Raw genomic sequence first — 14,607 nt, 5'->3', positions numbered from 1 at the left:
CTGCTGAATATAAGAAACATTAGATTGCAGTGTGCTTTCCAAAGGTCTACATTGTACCAGTTTATCTTCCTCCATTTCTGTAATGCTCTCAGGGGGTTCTACTCTTGTTCCGACATTGCCTCCAGGATCGACCTTTGGCTTGACTGAATCATCCCCAGCACAGGCTCTGATCTCCTCTCCCTCCTTTAGACTCTCTGTTTTACATGTCAGGGACTCTTCATTGCTTAGAGTTAAGGAAGTGAGTGGTACATCAAACATTTCACTCTCGTTTTGTCGACTAGCATCATTCTGGGGCTGGGAATCGTTTAACTCCTTTAGATGGTCTCCTTTGAATTCACAAGGTGGGGTAGGGATTTCCAGCTCTCTGGAGGTTTTTGGAAGGGAGACTTCATCAGACTCTTCCCTCTGAAGGGTTTCATATTTCTTCTTTTCCTAAAAACAAGATTTATAATGTGAAATAATTTATAATATAACAATAACTGATGCTTTCAACATGAGGAATTTTTAAATTGTATAAAAAAATCTAAGTTCACTTCATAAGCAGTGTGTTTCATATTTCATATTAATCAATTTTGAGAATGCTGAATTTGGGAGATTCACTAGTCTAATCCCTACAGAGGAAGACATGAGAATAAGCAACAAATTATGATTCAAGAATGGAGAAGGAAAGTCTTAATTAGGCTGTTCTCCATTCTGTTAGAGGTTAAGTTCCAAGTATCTTAGGCTTCAACAGGTTTGCACCCTGACAAACATATCTATTCAAATTTCAGGCAGAAAAAGTCAGGACAACTTGAGCAATGAAATAAATAACTATAGTACTGGATTATAACCTCAGAATAAAATAAATATCCATGAGTCCATACTCACATAACTAAATATATAAACATATGTATATATGTTATATGTATCTTTTTTTCCTTAATGGACAAGAAGTGGCACTCTTCCTTACAAAAGCCCAATTAATAAATGTAGATGGAATGAGAAAAACAGAAAATCACGATTAGAACACCATGGTAATAACTGCCACAGGCAAGAGGCAAGTTCTACTAAGTAATGAAAGTGAGTGAAAATTTAATTTGTATAGTCTCAAAGTATCCCCTAAATATTTAGTTTCAGTGGAGAATCCTGGCAGTCAACACCTTAACCAAGTGATCAGAGTTACTATAACCAGTAACACATCCCCACACGATGTTCTGAGAAGGCTTATCCCCTCTTCAGTACCTTTTCTAATAATGTATAACCTCAATCTAAGCATGAGAAAACACCAGACGAAAACCCAAATTAAGGGAAAGTCTACAAAATAAGTGAAGTGTTATGATCATCAAAGAAAAGACAAGACTGAGGAACTATCAAAAGACTGGAGAAAACTATTAGAGACATGACAACTGAATGCACTGTAGGATCCTGGATTGGACACTGGAAAAGAAAAAGGACATTAGCAAGAAAACTGGTGAAATTCAAAAAAGTTCTATATTTTAGTTAATAGCATTGTACCAATGTTAATTTGTTGGTTGTGATAAATGTTCTACAACATAGAATTTACAGTTACATAACACAAGAAGATGCTGGATGAAAGGCATATGGAACTCTCTGTATTATATCTGCAACTTATTAAATCCAAAATTAATTCCAAAAAAACCAAAAACCAAAAAAAAGTTAACCATTTAAAAAATAAGATAAAATAAATTATGGTTTTTTAATGAAGTATCTCTGGCATTAACACATAAACTAGACACACAGGAAAGAAGCCTGGATAAAAAAGAAGAAAAAAATATGGAAATATTTATTATTTATTTATTTAAATAAAATTGTTACATCCAAAAAACTAAAAAATGACTGACTCACTCAAATACTTCCCTCGCTATAAAAAAATTTTTTTTTAATGTGGGGTGTTTTTTGGCTATGTTGGGTCTTCGTTGCTTCACACGGGCTTTCTCTAATTGCTGTGAGCGGGGGCTACTCTTCGCTGTGGTGCAAGGGCTTCTCATTGTGGTGGCTTCTCTTGTTGAGAAGCACAGGTCTAGGCGCGCAGGCTTCAGTAGTTGCAGCACGCGGGCTCAGTAGTTGTGTCTCGCAGGCTCTAGGGTGCAGACTCAGTAGTTGTGGCACACGGGCTTAGTTGCTCCACGGCCTGTGAGATCTTCCCGGACCAGGGCTCAAACCCGTGTCCCCTGCATTGGCAGGCGGATTCTCAACCACTGTGCCACCAGGGAAGTCCCCACTGTGAAATTTTAAGGAAGGCAAAATGATGGTTACAAAGTTATCAGTGATTTTGGATTATGTTGTCCAGCAAATGTCCAGCAAAAAAAAGCTGACAAGTAAATAGCCAAAAAAGTAAAACATTTATATGCACCTAATATTAGGAAGAAAAGACGAATGTTTTTGAAATGGAATTTGAGCTCAGCTTGCTGGTAATGAACTACCAAATGTTTACAAATGGTGGTGATGCAAGAAGCAACGTGTCCTTCCAAAATTACTTTAATCTGCACCATGGATATCAGATTCAGAGAACAGCCACACAATGCATACAAACCACTTTGTCAAACTGCCTAAAATCATGAATACCAGGAAAGCATTACATGAGTCTTTAAAAGAAAATGAAAAAGTGGGTTCAATTATACTGCAATGATGTTTAGCACACTAGCTATAATAAATAGGTTTGTCAGATTGAGAGGTCAGAAAAAAGAAAATTAGGAGAGGAAGGCCAATGGTTACTACAGTGGGAGTACTGGTGTACTGTTCAGGGCGGAGGCCAAATTTTAGTGAGCTGAACAATCAAGAAATGAAATTAAGAAAACAATTTCATTTATAATGAACAGAGAACAAAATACTTAGGGATAAGCTTAACAAAAGAAGTGTAAATTTTATACTCTGAATATTACAAAACAAAATTTGAAAGAAATTAAAGACTAATAAATGAAAACACATTCCATTTTCATGGATCAGATCACAATATTGTTAATATGGCAATACTCCTCAAATTGATATACAAATTCAACAACATCTCTATCAAAATCCCAGCTGCCTTTTTTGCAGAAAATGACAAGCTGATCCTTAACCTCATAAGGAAATGCAAGGAACCCAGAATAGATGAAACAATCTTGAAAAAGAAGAACAAAGTTGGAGATTTCACGCTTCGCAATTTCAAAATCTACTACAAAATTACAATAATAAAGACAGTGTGGTTCTAGCACCTGGACAGACAAACAGATCAATAAAACAGAACTGAGAATCCAGAAATAAACTCTTTTTTTTTCATCAACATTTTTTATTTCTTGTCTTTTTTTTTTTCAAGTTGTTGGGAGCTTTTTATTTATTTTTTTAACATCTTTATTGGAGTATAATTGATTTAAAATGGTGTGTTAGTTTCTGCTGTAAAACAAAGTGAATCAGCTATACATATATCCCCATATCTTCTCCCTCTTTCGTCTCCCTCCCACCGTCCCTATCCCACCCCTCTAGGTGGACACAAAGCAACAAGCAGATTTCCCTGCACTATGCAGCTGCTTCCAATAGCTATCTGTTTTACATTTGGTAGTGTATATATGTCCATGCCACTCTCTCACTTCATCCCAGCTTACCTTTCCCCCGCCCCATATCCACAAGTCCATTCTCCACATCACTGTCTTTATTCCTGTCCTGCCCCTAGGTTCTTTTTTTTTTTTTAACATCTTTATTGGAGTATAATTGCTTTACAATGGTGTGTTAGTTTCTGCTTTATCATGTACCACAATGTTCACTGCAGCTCTATTTACAATAGCCAGGACATGGAAGCAACCTAAGTGTCCATCAACAGATGAATGGATAAAGAAGATGTGGCATATATATACAATGGAATATTACTCAGCCATAAAAAGAAATGAAACTGAGTTATTTGTAGTGAGGTGGATGGCCCCAGAGTCTGTACATACAGAGTGAAGTAAGTCAGAAAGAGAAAAACAAATACCATATGCTAAAACATATATATGGAATCTAAAAAAACGGAAAAAAAATGGTCATGAAGAACCTAGCGGCAAGACGGGAATAAAGATGCAGACCTACTAGAGAATGGACTTGAGGATATGGGGAGGGGGAAGGGTAAGCTGGCATAAAGTGAGAGAGTGGCATGGACATATATACACTACCAAATGTAAAACAGATAGCTAGTGGGAAGCAGCTGCATAGCACAGGGAGATCAGCTTGGTGCTTTGTGACCACCTAGAGGGGTGGGATAGGGAGGGCGGGAGGGAGGGAGACACAAGGGGGAAGAGATATGGGGATCTATGTATATGTATAACTGATTCACTTTGTTATAAAGCAGAAATAAACTCATAATTAAGGTCAACTGATCTTCAACAAAGATGCCACGACAATTCAGTGGGGAAAGAACAGCCTTCAACAAATGGTGCTAAACAACTGGATATCCAAAGAATAAAATTGTACCCCTATCTTATATCATATACAAAAATTAACAAAAAGGATCATAGACCTAACATAAGATCTAAAACTTTTAAACTTCTCTAAAAAAACACAGGAGTAAATCTTAGTGACCTTGAGTTAGGCAAAGCCTTGTTACACATGACACCGAAAGCACAGCAACAAAAGAAAAAAGTAGATAAATTGGACTTCATAAAAATTTTAAGATTTTGTGCTGAAAATCAAAATATGAAGAAAATGGAAAGACAATCCCACAGAATGGAAGAAAATGTCTTCAAATCAATTATTGTATAAGGGGCTTATACAAAGAATAAAAAAAAAGAACTCTTGTAACTCACGAATAAAAAGATGAACAATCCAATTTAAAAATGGGCAAAGGATCTGAACAGACATTTCTCCAAAGATAATACAAATGGCACATAAAAAGATGCTTAACATTATTAGCCATCACAGAAATGCAAATCAAAATCACAATGAGGTAACATATCAGACCTGCTAAAATTACTAAAGTCCAATAATAATAAGTGTTGACAAGGATGTAGAAAAATTAGTATCCTCAAACACTGCTGGTGGGAAGCTAACATGATGCTTCTCTATGCAAAAGAGTTTGGCATTCCGAACCGTGGTGATGGTGACACAATCTTGGGTCATACCAAAACCCACTGTATTACACATTTTAAATAAGTATAGTGTGTGAATTATAGCTCAATAAAGCTGTTAGATGAAAAGATGGAAGATTTTAAAAACTCAGAGAGTTGAGAAATAAATGAAAAGTAAGGAAGCAGAGATGGGAATGTGAAATAGAGGGAGAAAATTTTAGTTGTCTTTTCTTAAACTGTAAGAGACCTCTGGGGGTGTTAAATGTTAACTGGAAGAGAAGATAGGGAGCTGGAAGTAGGCCAAGATGGGCCACAAGATCAAGGGCACAGTAAATAAACACACCTCCTACAACCCACAGGCCACCTCAGGCCTCCTCTCCAGCCTGTCCCTCAGGTAGTTTTTAACTTCCCTTTGCCAAGGGAAGTTGTTGCCCAACTCTGACCCCACCAAACCACTTCTTCTTTCCCTACTCCATGACTGCCCTTGCAATTTCAAATTCTTCCCCTCAAGTAAACAAAATGAAGTCTCCAGCTGCTACTATCAAACTTGCAGGCCCACATCCAGCAGATCTACCTTCCTGGGAATAATCACAACCATAATAGCAACAGATAATGTGGTTAGATAATCAATTAAAGAATTTTTTAAACACATTAAGACTTTGGGTTTTATTTCCCTTGGGGGTGGAACTCAGTGCTTCTCTGTTTAATTCTCCACCTATGTTGTTACAGAAGTTAGGTCCAAAGAGGAATTAACCTGGGGTTGCCCCCGGAAAAGCGGTGGGGGAAAGGAGAGGAAAGCTGGTAATCTGATTCAAAGAATGGACTGGCCAGATCAGAGAAGGAAGGCAGAAGGAAAGGATGAACAACTGCGAGACACACACTGTTTGAGAGGGCAGCAAAGGCCTGCCCCTGCCCCTCACAGATCCCTGGATAGGACAAGATGTCTGGGGTGCATATGCGTAGGGAGAAGGGGTTCACTGTGTTCATCACCAACGCCATGGCCTCTAAGCAGTGGTGAGCTCCCTGTGGCTCAATTCACTTCTCCAAAGCACAGAATAGGGGAGCAGGTCCTGAAAGGTCTCCTAGCCTCCAGCCTCTGCCCTACCACCAATTCATCCCAAACACCACTATAAGACTGGTCTCCCTAAAACACTACCCTGAACACCACAAAAACAATCACAGCTCTCCACTAAATGAAAGTCTGACTCTTAACTTCGGCACTCAGTGCCTTTGATGACTCAGTTATGATTCTGTCCCAAGACAAAATCTTCAATGACCACATCAACCCTTCCACAGCACATGCTTTACTCTGAACTCTGCGGTGTGTACTTGCCATCTGGCCCTGGTCATATGCTACCACATATGGTTATTTATCTTTAAATAAGTTGTGTCCCCCAAATGACCACAAATATCTTGAGACCAGAAAATATATCTTATGCCTTTTTGGATCTGATCTGCCTCTGATTTTCAACACTTTGTTCAATAAACATTTCTTGAAACAATAATGATGACTTATAGTTCACAAGAATTTACTGAGTACCAACTGTATGCTGAGCTCCTAGGTACTTGCATCCTAAAATGAAGAAATTATTGAATTATCCAACAAATGTGCTCTGGCACATTCAGAAATTTATTTTTATATGCCTCGCAGAAAGCAAAGGGACTATCCAATGAATTCAGAGGAAACTGAACTTTTATGCCAAAATCTGAATCAAATTTTACACTTAAGATACAAAATTTCATTTAAAAACAAAAAAGAAAGCCAACTTCCAATTACATTGCCTACTTGAGTTAACCAAAGATAAAGATTAGAACCTACTGTATATATAACAATCATTACAGATCACAAAATAAAATTCAAACAGAACTCCACGTGTATCAAGCTGTGTGTGCAAAAATTAGTGCTTACATAATTTTATTTTAACCAAAAGACATGTTTCTTACAACTGAGAATGGCCTAGAGATTAACATTTCTTTATTTTTGATCTCTACATAAGTTACATACAGGTAGAGAACCAATTTTAAAATAATTCCACAGGAGAAAAAATAATCAGGAAGTTATACAGAAACAGAAGAGCTGTTAATAAACACAGAAAGACTTACTTAACCATACATTACAGTAAATATGCCCTATGTGTGGGGAAAAAACCTAAAGAGCACATAACAAACTGCTACCAACAGTTAATCTCCAAGAGATGGAATTCAGGGCATTTCATTCCTGTGTTGTATACTTCTCTCTCTCTGTGTATATACTCATACATACACACTTTTTTAGGCAATAAGCACTTCTGTAATCAGAAAAAAAGTTTTGTTTTCTTTTTAAGTTCGGAAAATAAGTGGTCACTTTCCATTCATCACTTGCAGTTCTTCCTCTTTAAACTGTACTAAGTAAAAATATTACAACTCCTTTCCATCCTTAAAAATATTAATGAGCTACTTCTTCATAAATGACAAAGGTTCAATTTTACACACTACATAGAATACTTTTGTGGGATTACTTTATTTTTTTTCATTATTCTGAAAGTATTTATTAGGTAACTACTACTGTATGTTAGGCATAGTTCTAGTACATGGGGTACATGAAGTGAACCAAACAGGCAAAGCTCCTTGGCCATGGGCTTACTTTAAATGCAGGGTCTGTTTATCATGAATGTCTGTATCCACGGCACTTAGCACAATGCCTGGCACGGAACAGATAAAAAGGGCTTGGACACATGAGTCCAACTATCAGCTCAAGAGCTCTCAGGGCAATCTGACCCACCCTCCTTGGGATGTACAAGAATGCTTCACAAGTAAAAGGGAGAAGGATGGGGATTATACATTTTGCTGAGAATATACAACATCTCCTCCTGGCTGCCACTTCTTTTGTGTTGCTCTTAACAATCTTGCTTCACGTATCAGCAGCACTTTCCATGCTTCATCTCTTCCTCTTCCTTTCATACGCTTTTTTCTCTCAGCTTCTAGGACCCCAAACATATCCTACCTCACTGGTCACTCCTCACGCTCCTTTGTTGATTCCTGCGCCTCTCCCCGCAAAACTGGAGTGCCCTTGGGTCCTATTCTTGTCACCTGTTTATACTACACTCACTCCTAAGGTAACCTAGTTCGGTCTCTGGTTTTAAATAACTACCTATATGCTGATGACCCCAAATCTTTTATCTCTCCCAAACTCTAGATCCACATATCCAATCCATTTGGATGTCTGACAGACATTTATTTCAAAATTAGCATGTCCTAAACTGAACTCCTGATCTGCCCCCAAAAGCTGTCCTACTCACTGCCTCCTCCCTCTCAGAGTCACCCCTGACTGTTTTCTCATATCCCAACCAAACCACCAACAAATGGTCTTGGCTAGATCTTCACCACCTCTGCTTTACAACTCTGGTTCAGGCCACCATCCCCTCCTGCCTGGATCACAGCAAAAATCTCTTAGAAGGTCTCTCTGCTCGGACTCTTGCTCCCTTACAGTCTGTTCTCAACAAAGCAAGCACAGTGACCCTTTAAAATAACTTAGATCATATCACTCCTCGGCTTGAAACCCTGAGGTGATTCCATATTTCTCAAAGTACGAATCCTTACAATGGCCTACAAGGCCCTACAAGACCTGGCCCTGTGTCACCTTCCTGACTTCAAATACTCTCCCAAACACTCTCCCCTCACGCACTCCACCCTAACGACACTGCTACTGCCTTAAGGCATTTGCCCCAGGTGTTCCCAAGATCCAAATGGCTAACTCCCTCATCTCTTTCATGTCTTTACTTAAATTTCACTTTCAGTAAGGACTACCTTGACTGCCTATATAAAAATCACAACCCGGACTTCCTGGTGGCACAGTGGTTAAGAACCCACCTGCCAATGCAGGGGACATGGGTTCAAGCCCTGGCCCAGGAAGATCCCACGTGCTGCAGAGCAACTAAGCCCGTGCACCACAACTACTGAGCCTGCGCTCTAGAGCCCACGAGCCACAACTACTGAAGCTTGCGCACCTAGAGCCCGTGCTCTGCAACAAGAGAAGCCACCGCAATGAGAAGCCCATGCACCACAACGAAGAGTAGCCCCCACTCGCCACAACTAGAGAAAGCCCTAGAGAAAGCCCGCATGCAGCAACAAAGACCCAACACAGCCAAAAATAAATAAATAAATAAATAAACAAACTTATTAAAAAAAAAAATCACAACCCATCCTAATCACCAGTACTCAGCTCCTTACCCTGTTCCTCTTTTCCTTTTTTCATAGCACTTGTCATCTTCTAATATATTATACATTTTTTTTTTTTTATGGAGTTTTCTGTTTGTCTTCTCCTTCTAGAATGCAAGCTACATTAAGGCCAGGTTCTTTTTTTATTTTTTATTTTTCCTCTGTTTACATCCCAAGTGCTTAGAACAGTTTCTGGGACATAGTGGGTGATCGATGAGTTTGTATTCAACAAATAAATGGATCTTAGGAGGCACAACAGGAGCTAAATAATATAGAACATCCCCCAACTGCACTCTTACAATCACTCATGGGAAGGAGGGACTAAGAGGTAGAAATCATCTAGGCCAAGAAGCAAGAGGCGATGGGGATTTAAAGGTCTCTGTTTCTGTTATCAGTTTTCTGGGACACATCTCAGTCTATCCTTAGCAATTACAATATGCTCTTACTATTAATGAGTTGTCGGCATTCAGAATTTAGTATTAACTGCAGAAAAACTTTCCACGACTATAAAATATACTGCTTCTGCAGAGTAAATCCAATCTAAAAATCTACTGTTCTTAACCCATAATCTACCAAGATCAATGAAGTCAGGGTCCTCCAAGGTGGGTGAAACTAATCAGGACTATCTCTCAGATCAAGTGATAAGCACCAGATAACCACAAACTAGCAATGTGAGCTCATCTTCCAAATGATTAACATTAAGGAATATAGGTCAGCTGCTGGGTCAAACTATCGAAAGGCAAAAGCCCATGAAACTCCTCACTTCCTGAAATGAGCCTTGGAACTACTTTATGGTTCCATTAACAGTAACCAAATTATACCACAACGGTAAAGGTTTCATTAATGTAGGACTTCATGATCATAACCAAACCATAACCAGCACTAAGTAATAAATCTATTTACTCCAAGAGAAGAATCAATTTTCTAAACTGACAAGTATGAGGGCCTTGCTGATGTCGTGGACTTTTTCCATTTGTTTTCTCATACTATTTAGAGGAAATTTACCAGAGTAAATTCTTCTGAGTGACAAAGCTTGGAAATATTCTTCAATACTGGTATTTTTTACTCCATTCAACAAACATTAGCAAATGCCTACAAGGGCTGTAAAGGGTATTAGGAAAAAGACAGGTCCCTCCCTCACTGAGTTCACAGTCTAAGGGAGAAGAGAGATGTTAACAAACAAACTGCAAGTGAGGTGAGCGACACAAAGGGGTGCAGAGCGCTACTGGTGGGGGCAGGGGGGGTGGTAATGTGGGTGATGAGGGTGATGAGGTTTAAGCAGAGACCTCATGAATGAGCAGGTGAAGAGGGACAGGAAGAGGTGTCAGTGCAGAGCAAAGAGCATGAGCAAAGGCCCTAAAGCAGGAAAGGACATATACGGTTGAGAATCAAAAGAGATAGTAGTGAAGACCAGAGGCTGAGGAGAAAGACAGAATCCAGACAGTTTAGGGCCTTGAGTCCACACTTTGGACTCTTGGACTCTGAGCAATGGGAAATCTTTGAAAGGCCTTAAATAGGAGAGCAATCATTTTGGGGGTTTGTTTATAAAAATATCAATCCAGCTTTAGTTTAGAGAATGGGCAGCAAGAATGAACTTGGAAAGGCCAAAAATCCAAGAAATCTTCCTTGGAGGATGGTTGAGTCAGTCAGGATGGAGAGAAATGCGCAGAATCAAGAGAATAGTTGCAAAATACAATTGGCAAGCCTTAGTGACTGACAAGATTTGAAAGGTGACTAAAAGTACGTCAAGGATTTCTGGTTTGATCAAATACCTCTGGAATTAAGGCCTCTTTATAAATTTTAAAAGATAAAAATAAATTTATGTTTGTGTAGGGAGGTTGCCCACAATGTGTCAATAAAATGAGCAATTGGGGACTTCCCTGGTGGCGCAGTGGTAAAGAATCTGCCTTACAATACAGGGGATGTGGGTTCCATCCCTGGTCAAGGAACTAAGATCCCACATGCCATGGGGCAACTAAGCCCATGCACCACAACTACTGAGCTCGCAGGCCTCAACTAGAGCCCACGCACCCTGCAGCCTGTGCACCACAACCACAACAAGAAGAGAAAACCCACATGCCACAACTAGAGAGAAGCCTGCACGCCACAACGAAAAGATCCCACACACCTCAGCAAAGATCCCACGTGTCACAACTAAGACCTGACACAGCCAAAAAATAAATAAATAAATCTTTAAAAAAATAAAATAAAATGAGCAATTGTTTTTTGTTGTTGTTGTTGTTTTTTGGTTTTTTTTTGCGGTATGCAGGCCTCTCACTGTTGTGGCCTCTCCCGTTGCGGAGCACAGGCTCTGGACGCGCAGGCTCAGCAGCCATGGCTCACGGGCCCAGCCGCTCTGCTGCATGTGGGATCTTCCTGGACCGGGGCACGAACTCGTGTCCCCTGCTTCGGCAGGCGGACTCTCAGCCACTGCGCCACCAGGGAAGCCCGAGCAATTGGTTTTTCATGATGGATTTAAGTTTGATTTTTAATTTTTTATTTTCGAAAATCTGTTCTAAACAAAATAACAGAGAATCCTCTTAACTGACCATTTTTAAGTATTTATAACATTCTATCTATAGATACACATAGATATGTAAAACAATTATTAAGCTACTGGACCGAGAATTAAGATTTTGGGCTTTAACTTGAGTCTCTTACTAACTGCATGACTTCTGGTTTATCATTTAACTTATCTAGGCCTTAGTTTCATCATTCATTTTGAAAAAAGAAAACCCTACAAATTGAGAATTAAGACTCTGCTCTCTACAGATGGATGTTTACATGTTATACACTACTGTATTCTAGGTTCAGGGACCTTATGCATGGCTGACCAATCGCTTTTTACTTCCTCCTCTATTTAGATAGTCCTTTACCAGCCCAATACAATGCAAAATTACTTCTCTTAAAAATGTTTCTGAAATTAGTAGCAAAATGGCTTCCTCCCCAGAGTAATTCCTCAAAGACCTGGGTACACTGATGCACATAACTCCACTACAGTTTTTTTTTTTAAAGGCATCATAATGAAAGGGATCTACATAAGTCATTTACAGCTTATTAAATATGGTAGCTTTGACCACCAGTCTCCTGCTAAAATCTTCTTCTCATAAGAAAATCCTATTTTTGTACCATTTTTAAGTTACACCTGCTCTGGAACATCACCTACTTGTAGGAAAGGAAATTTCCTGTATTTTTAATACCACCTTCATTATTTCCTTAATATAAATTCAGTTTCAAGTAAGCCCAAATTATATATGTCCAGCTATCCACGGGCAGCATTTAATCTGTTCATTGTAAAATAAATGTCATTTCAGAAAACATATGGGTACGAAATTAAAGCCCAGACTGCGCCTGCAAACAAGACAAATCAACTTTAAATCACACCAATACCACACGTTAGTATAATCCAGGAAACCCAGAAAATTCAGATCTGTCCCTGCTGTATGAGTCCCGCTCTGGTTTAATTTCTGGTCATTCGTGCCCCATCATAAACAACCAGGATAATGAGAAATAAACAGCAGCAGCACCACTGTCATCTTGAATTTTTAAACTGAAAAGGCACATCAATCACTACAGCCTACTTTCTGTCTTTATCTGTAAAGCTCTTCCAAAGGATACATTCTTGAAAGGAGGAGGGGTCCCTTCCCTCTTTATGGGACGAGGGACTGAAAATGTTCACAGATTATAAAGCAGAAAAAGAGAGTTAAAGATGAGACTGGGAAGAGAAAAGCTGCTTCACGATAGGAATCTAGACCCGGGTGAGGAAAGTCAAGAAAGGAGCAGAAAAGGAAGAGCCTAGTGAGGTCACAGGAGAAAAAAGAAAAGAAAAAGGGCTCCTGACAAAGTCCGGCAGAGAAACGTGAAGGAGGCACAGAGGAACAAGTCTGGTGTCAATGGGTGGGAGGATAAAATACGGGGAGGTGGGGACAGAGGATGAGAGGGTCTCAGGGGACGGGCAGAGTGTGGGCTGGAGAGGCCGAAGAGAAGAAAAAAGACAGCGCACCTGCCACGGCCTGGCGAAGATGGGATGGGCGGGTTCCCTCACCTTGGTTTTAGTCCGGCTGGCCTTGGCCTTGGCCCTGGCCCGGCGCGGGGTCCTCACCGCCTCGGCCATAGACCCTGCGATGGCAACGTCGCCACTTGTTTTTGTCAAAACTCTGCGCTTTCCACAACCTGCCCAGTTCCGGCCTCCGTGCTGTCACGTGATCGAATCTCCACCACTCTCGGGGGAGGGGCGGCAACTCGGAGCCTCTACCGGCAGCAGAGTAGGACAAACCACTCCGGGAGCCCTTTTCACTGGAGGATGGTGGCCCCGCCCCCTTACGTCCAGGCCCCACCCCCTGACCTGGCAAGCGCGCCTGGCTCTGGCCACGCTCGCCAATGGCTTGGGGTCGTCTTGGGTTCCGGCGTTACTTCCCGAACTGAGATCGCGTCTTTCTCGCTGGCTCCGCCGAGCCGCACTCGGTCTAGGCTCCGGGAGCGCTCGCACACCTCACCCACGTTGACTTAAAGGAGTCCGGGGAGAGTGCTTGTCAGTCTTGTTTTGACCTTTAGATAACCAGGACCAGTCAACCTAAATCTCTGTTTTGCACTCGAGAGCTTTGATGCCTATCCAGTTGTGCGCTTCAGTTTCATCCTGTGTAAAGGGGAAAGATGATACTTGCCTTTTCCGGTATAATGAAGATTAAATGGACTAATCGTCAAAGGTGCCTGGTAGCCGCGAGCGTATCTGTAAATGGTATTTATTTTCATACTGTCCAAATTCCCAGGCAGCAAATAGACATCTGCGCCCAAGAGGGCAGACAAAAAAGCAAAAAGACAAGACCCATAAAAGTATTTTTCATGTAGATTTTACACACCTTCATTTAAAAATTCCAGATGTGAAAACTTGGCTCCATCTCCCTTTCCCAGCTCTACAATTTTTTTTCCAAAGCACTTAGTACCTGTTAAAATACTATTATAATTTGCTTTTATGTTTGTGTCTGTCAACCTGGCTAGAATGTAAGATCCTTAAGGGCAGGGGTCTTTGTTTTGTTCCCTGAGGCATCCCAAGAGCCTTCTAGAACACTAGCCTGTAAGTGGTAGGCTCAATAATTTTTGGATGAATCAAATGTATGTGAGTTTTGTCTGATGGTGGGGTAAAATAGTTGAGATGGAGGGGGGCCAGTGGAGAGACTATCCAAGAATAAGGCATGAAAAATGGAAAGGACTTCAGAGATGGAGCCTTCACAGTGTCTTATTCATGAGCTAACTGAGCATATAAAATACAGTTGTGGGGAGGAAGGGAGACGTAAGAGGGAAGAGATATGGGAACATATGTATAACTGATTCACTTTGTTATAAAGCAGAAACTAACACACCATTGTAAAGCAATTATACTCCAATAAAGATGTAA

The 14,607-nt window shown here is 40.3% G+C and overlaps 1 protein-coding gene across 1 annotated transcript in view; it reads right to left on the bottom strand.

The window, feature by feature from the left end:
- The window catches only part of EPG5 (ectopic P-granules 5 autophagy tethering factor), a 121,140-nt gene extending 115,126 nt beyond the window's left edge, over nt 1–6,014 (bottom strand). The window contains exons 1-2 of the mRNA XM_007465635.1: nt 6,006–6,014; nt 6–432 (exon numbers count right to left, since the gene is read on the bottom strand). Coding sequence (XP_007465697.1) covers nt 6–432; nt 6,006–6,014 — 436 coding nt within the window. The remainder of the gene's footprint in view (nt 1–5; nt 433–6,005) is intronic.
- Nucleotides 6,015–14,607: the final 8,593 nt, after the last annotated feature.

Source organism: Lipotes vexillifer, unplaced genomic scaffold (genome assembly GCF_000442215.2).
Source record: "Lipotes vexillifer unplaced genomic scaffold, Lipotes_vexillifer_v1.1 scaffold36, whole genome shotgun sequence".
Lineage (NCBI taxonomy): Eukaryota > Metazoa > Chordata > Mammalia > Artiodactyla > Lipotidae > Lipotes > Lipotes vexillifer.
The sequence above is the reverse complement of the archived record's forward strand: the minus strand, read 5'-3'. Positions and strand labels throughout refer to the sequence as shown.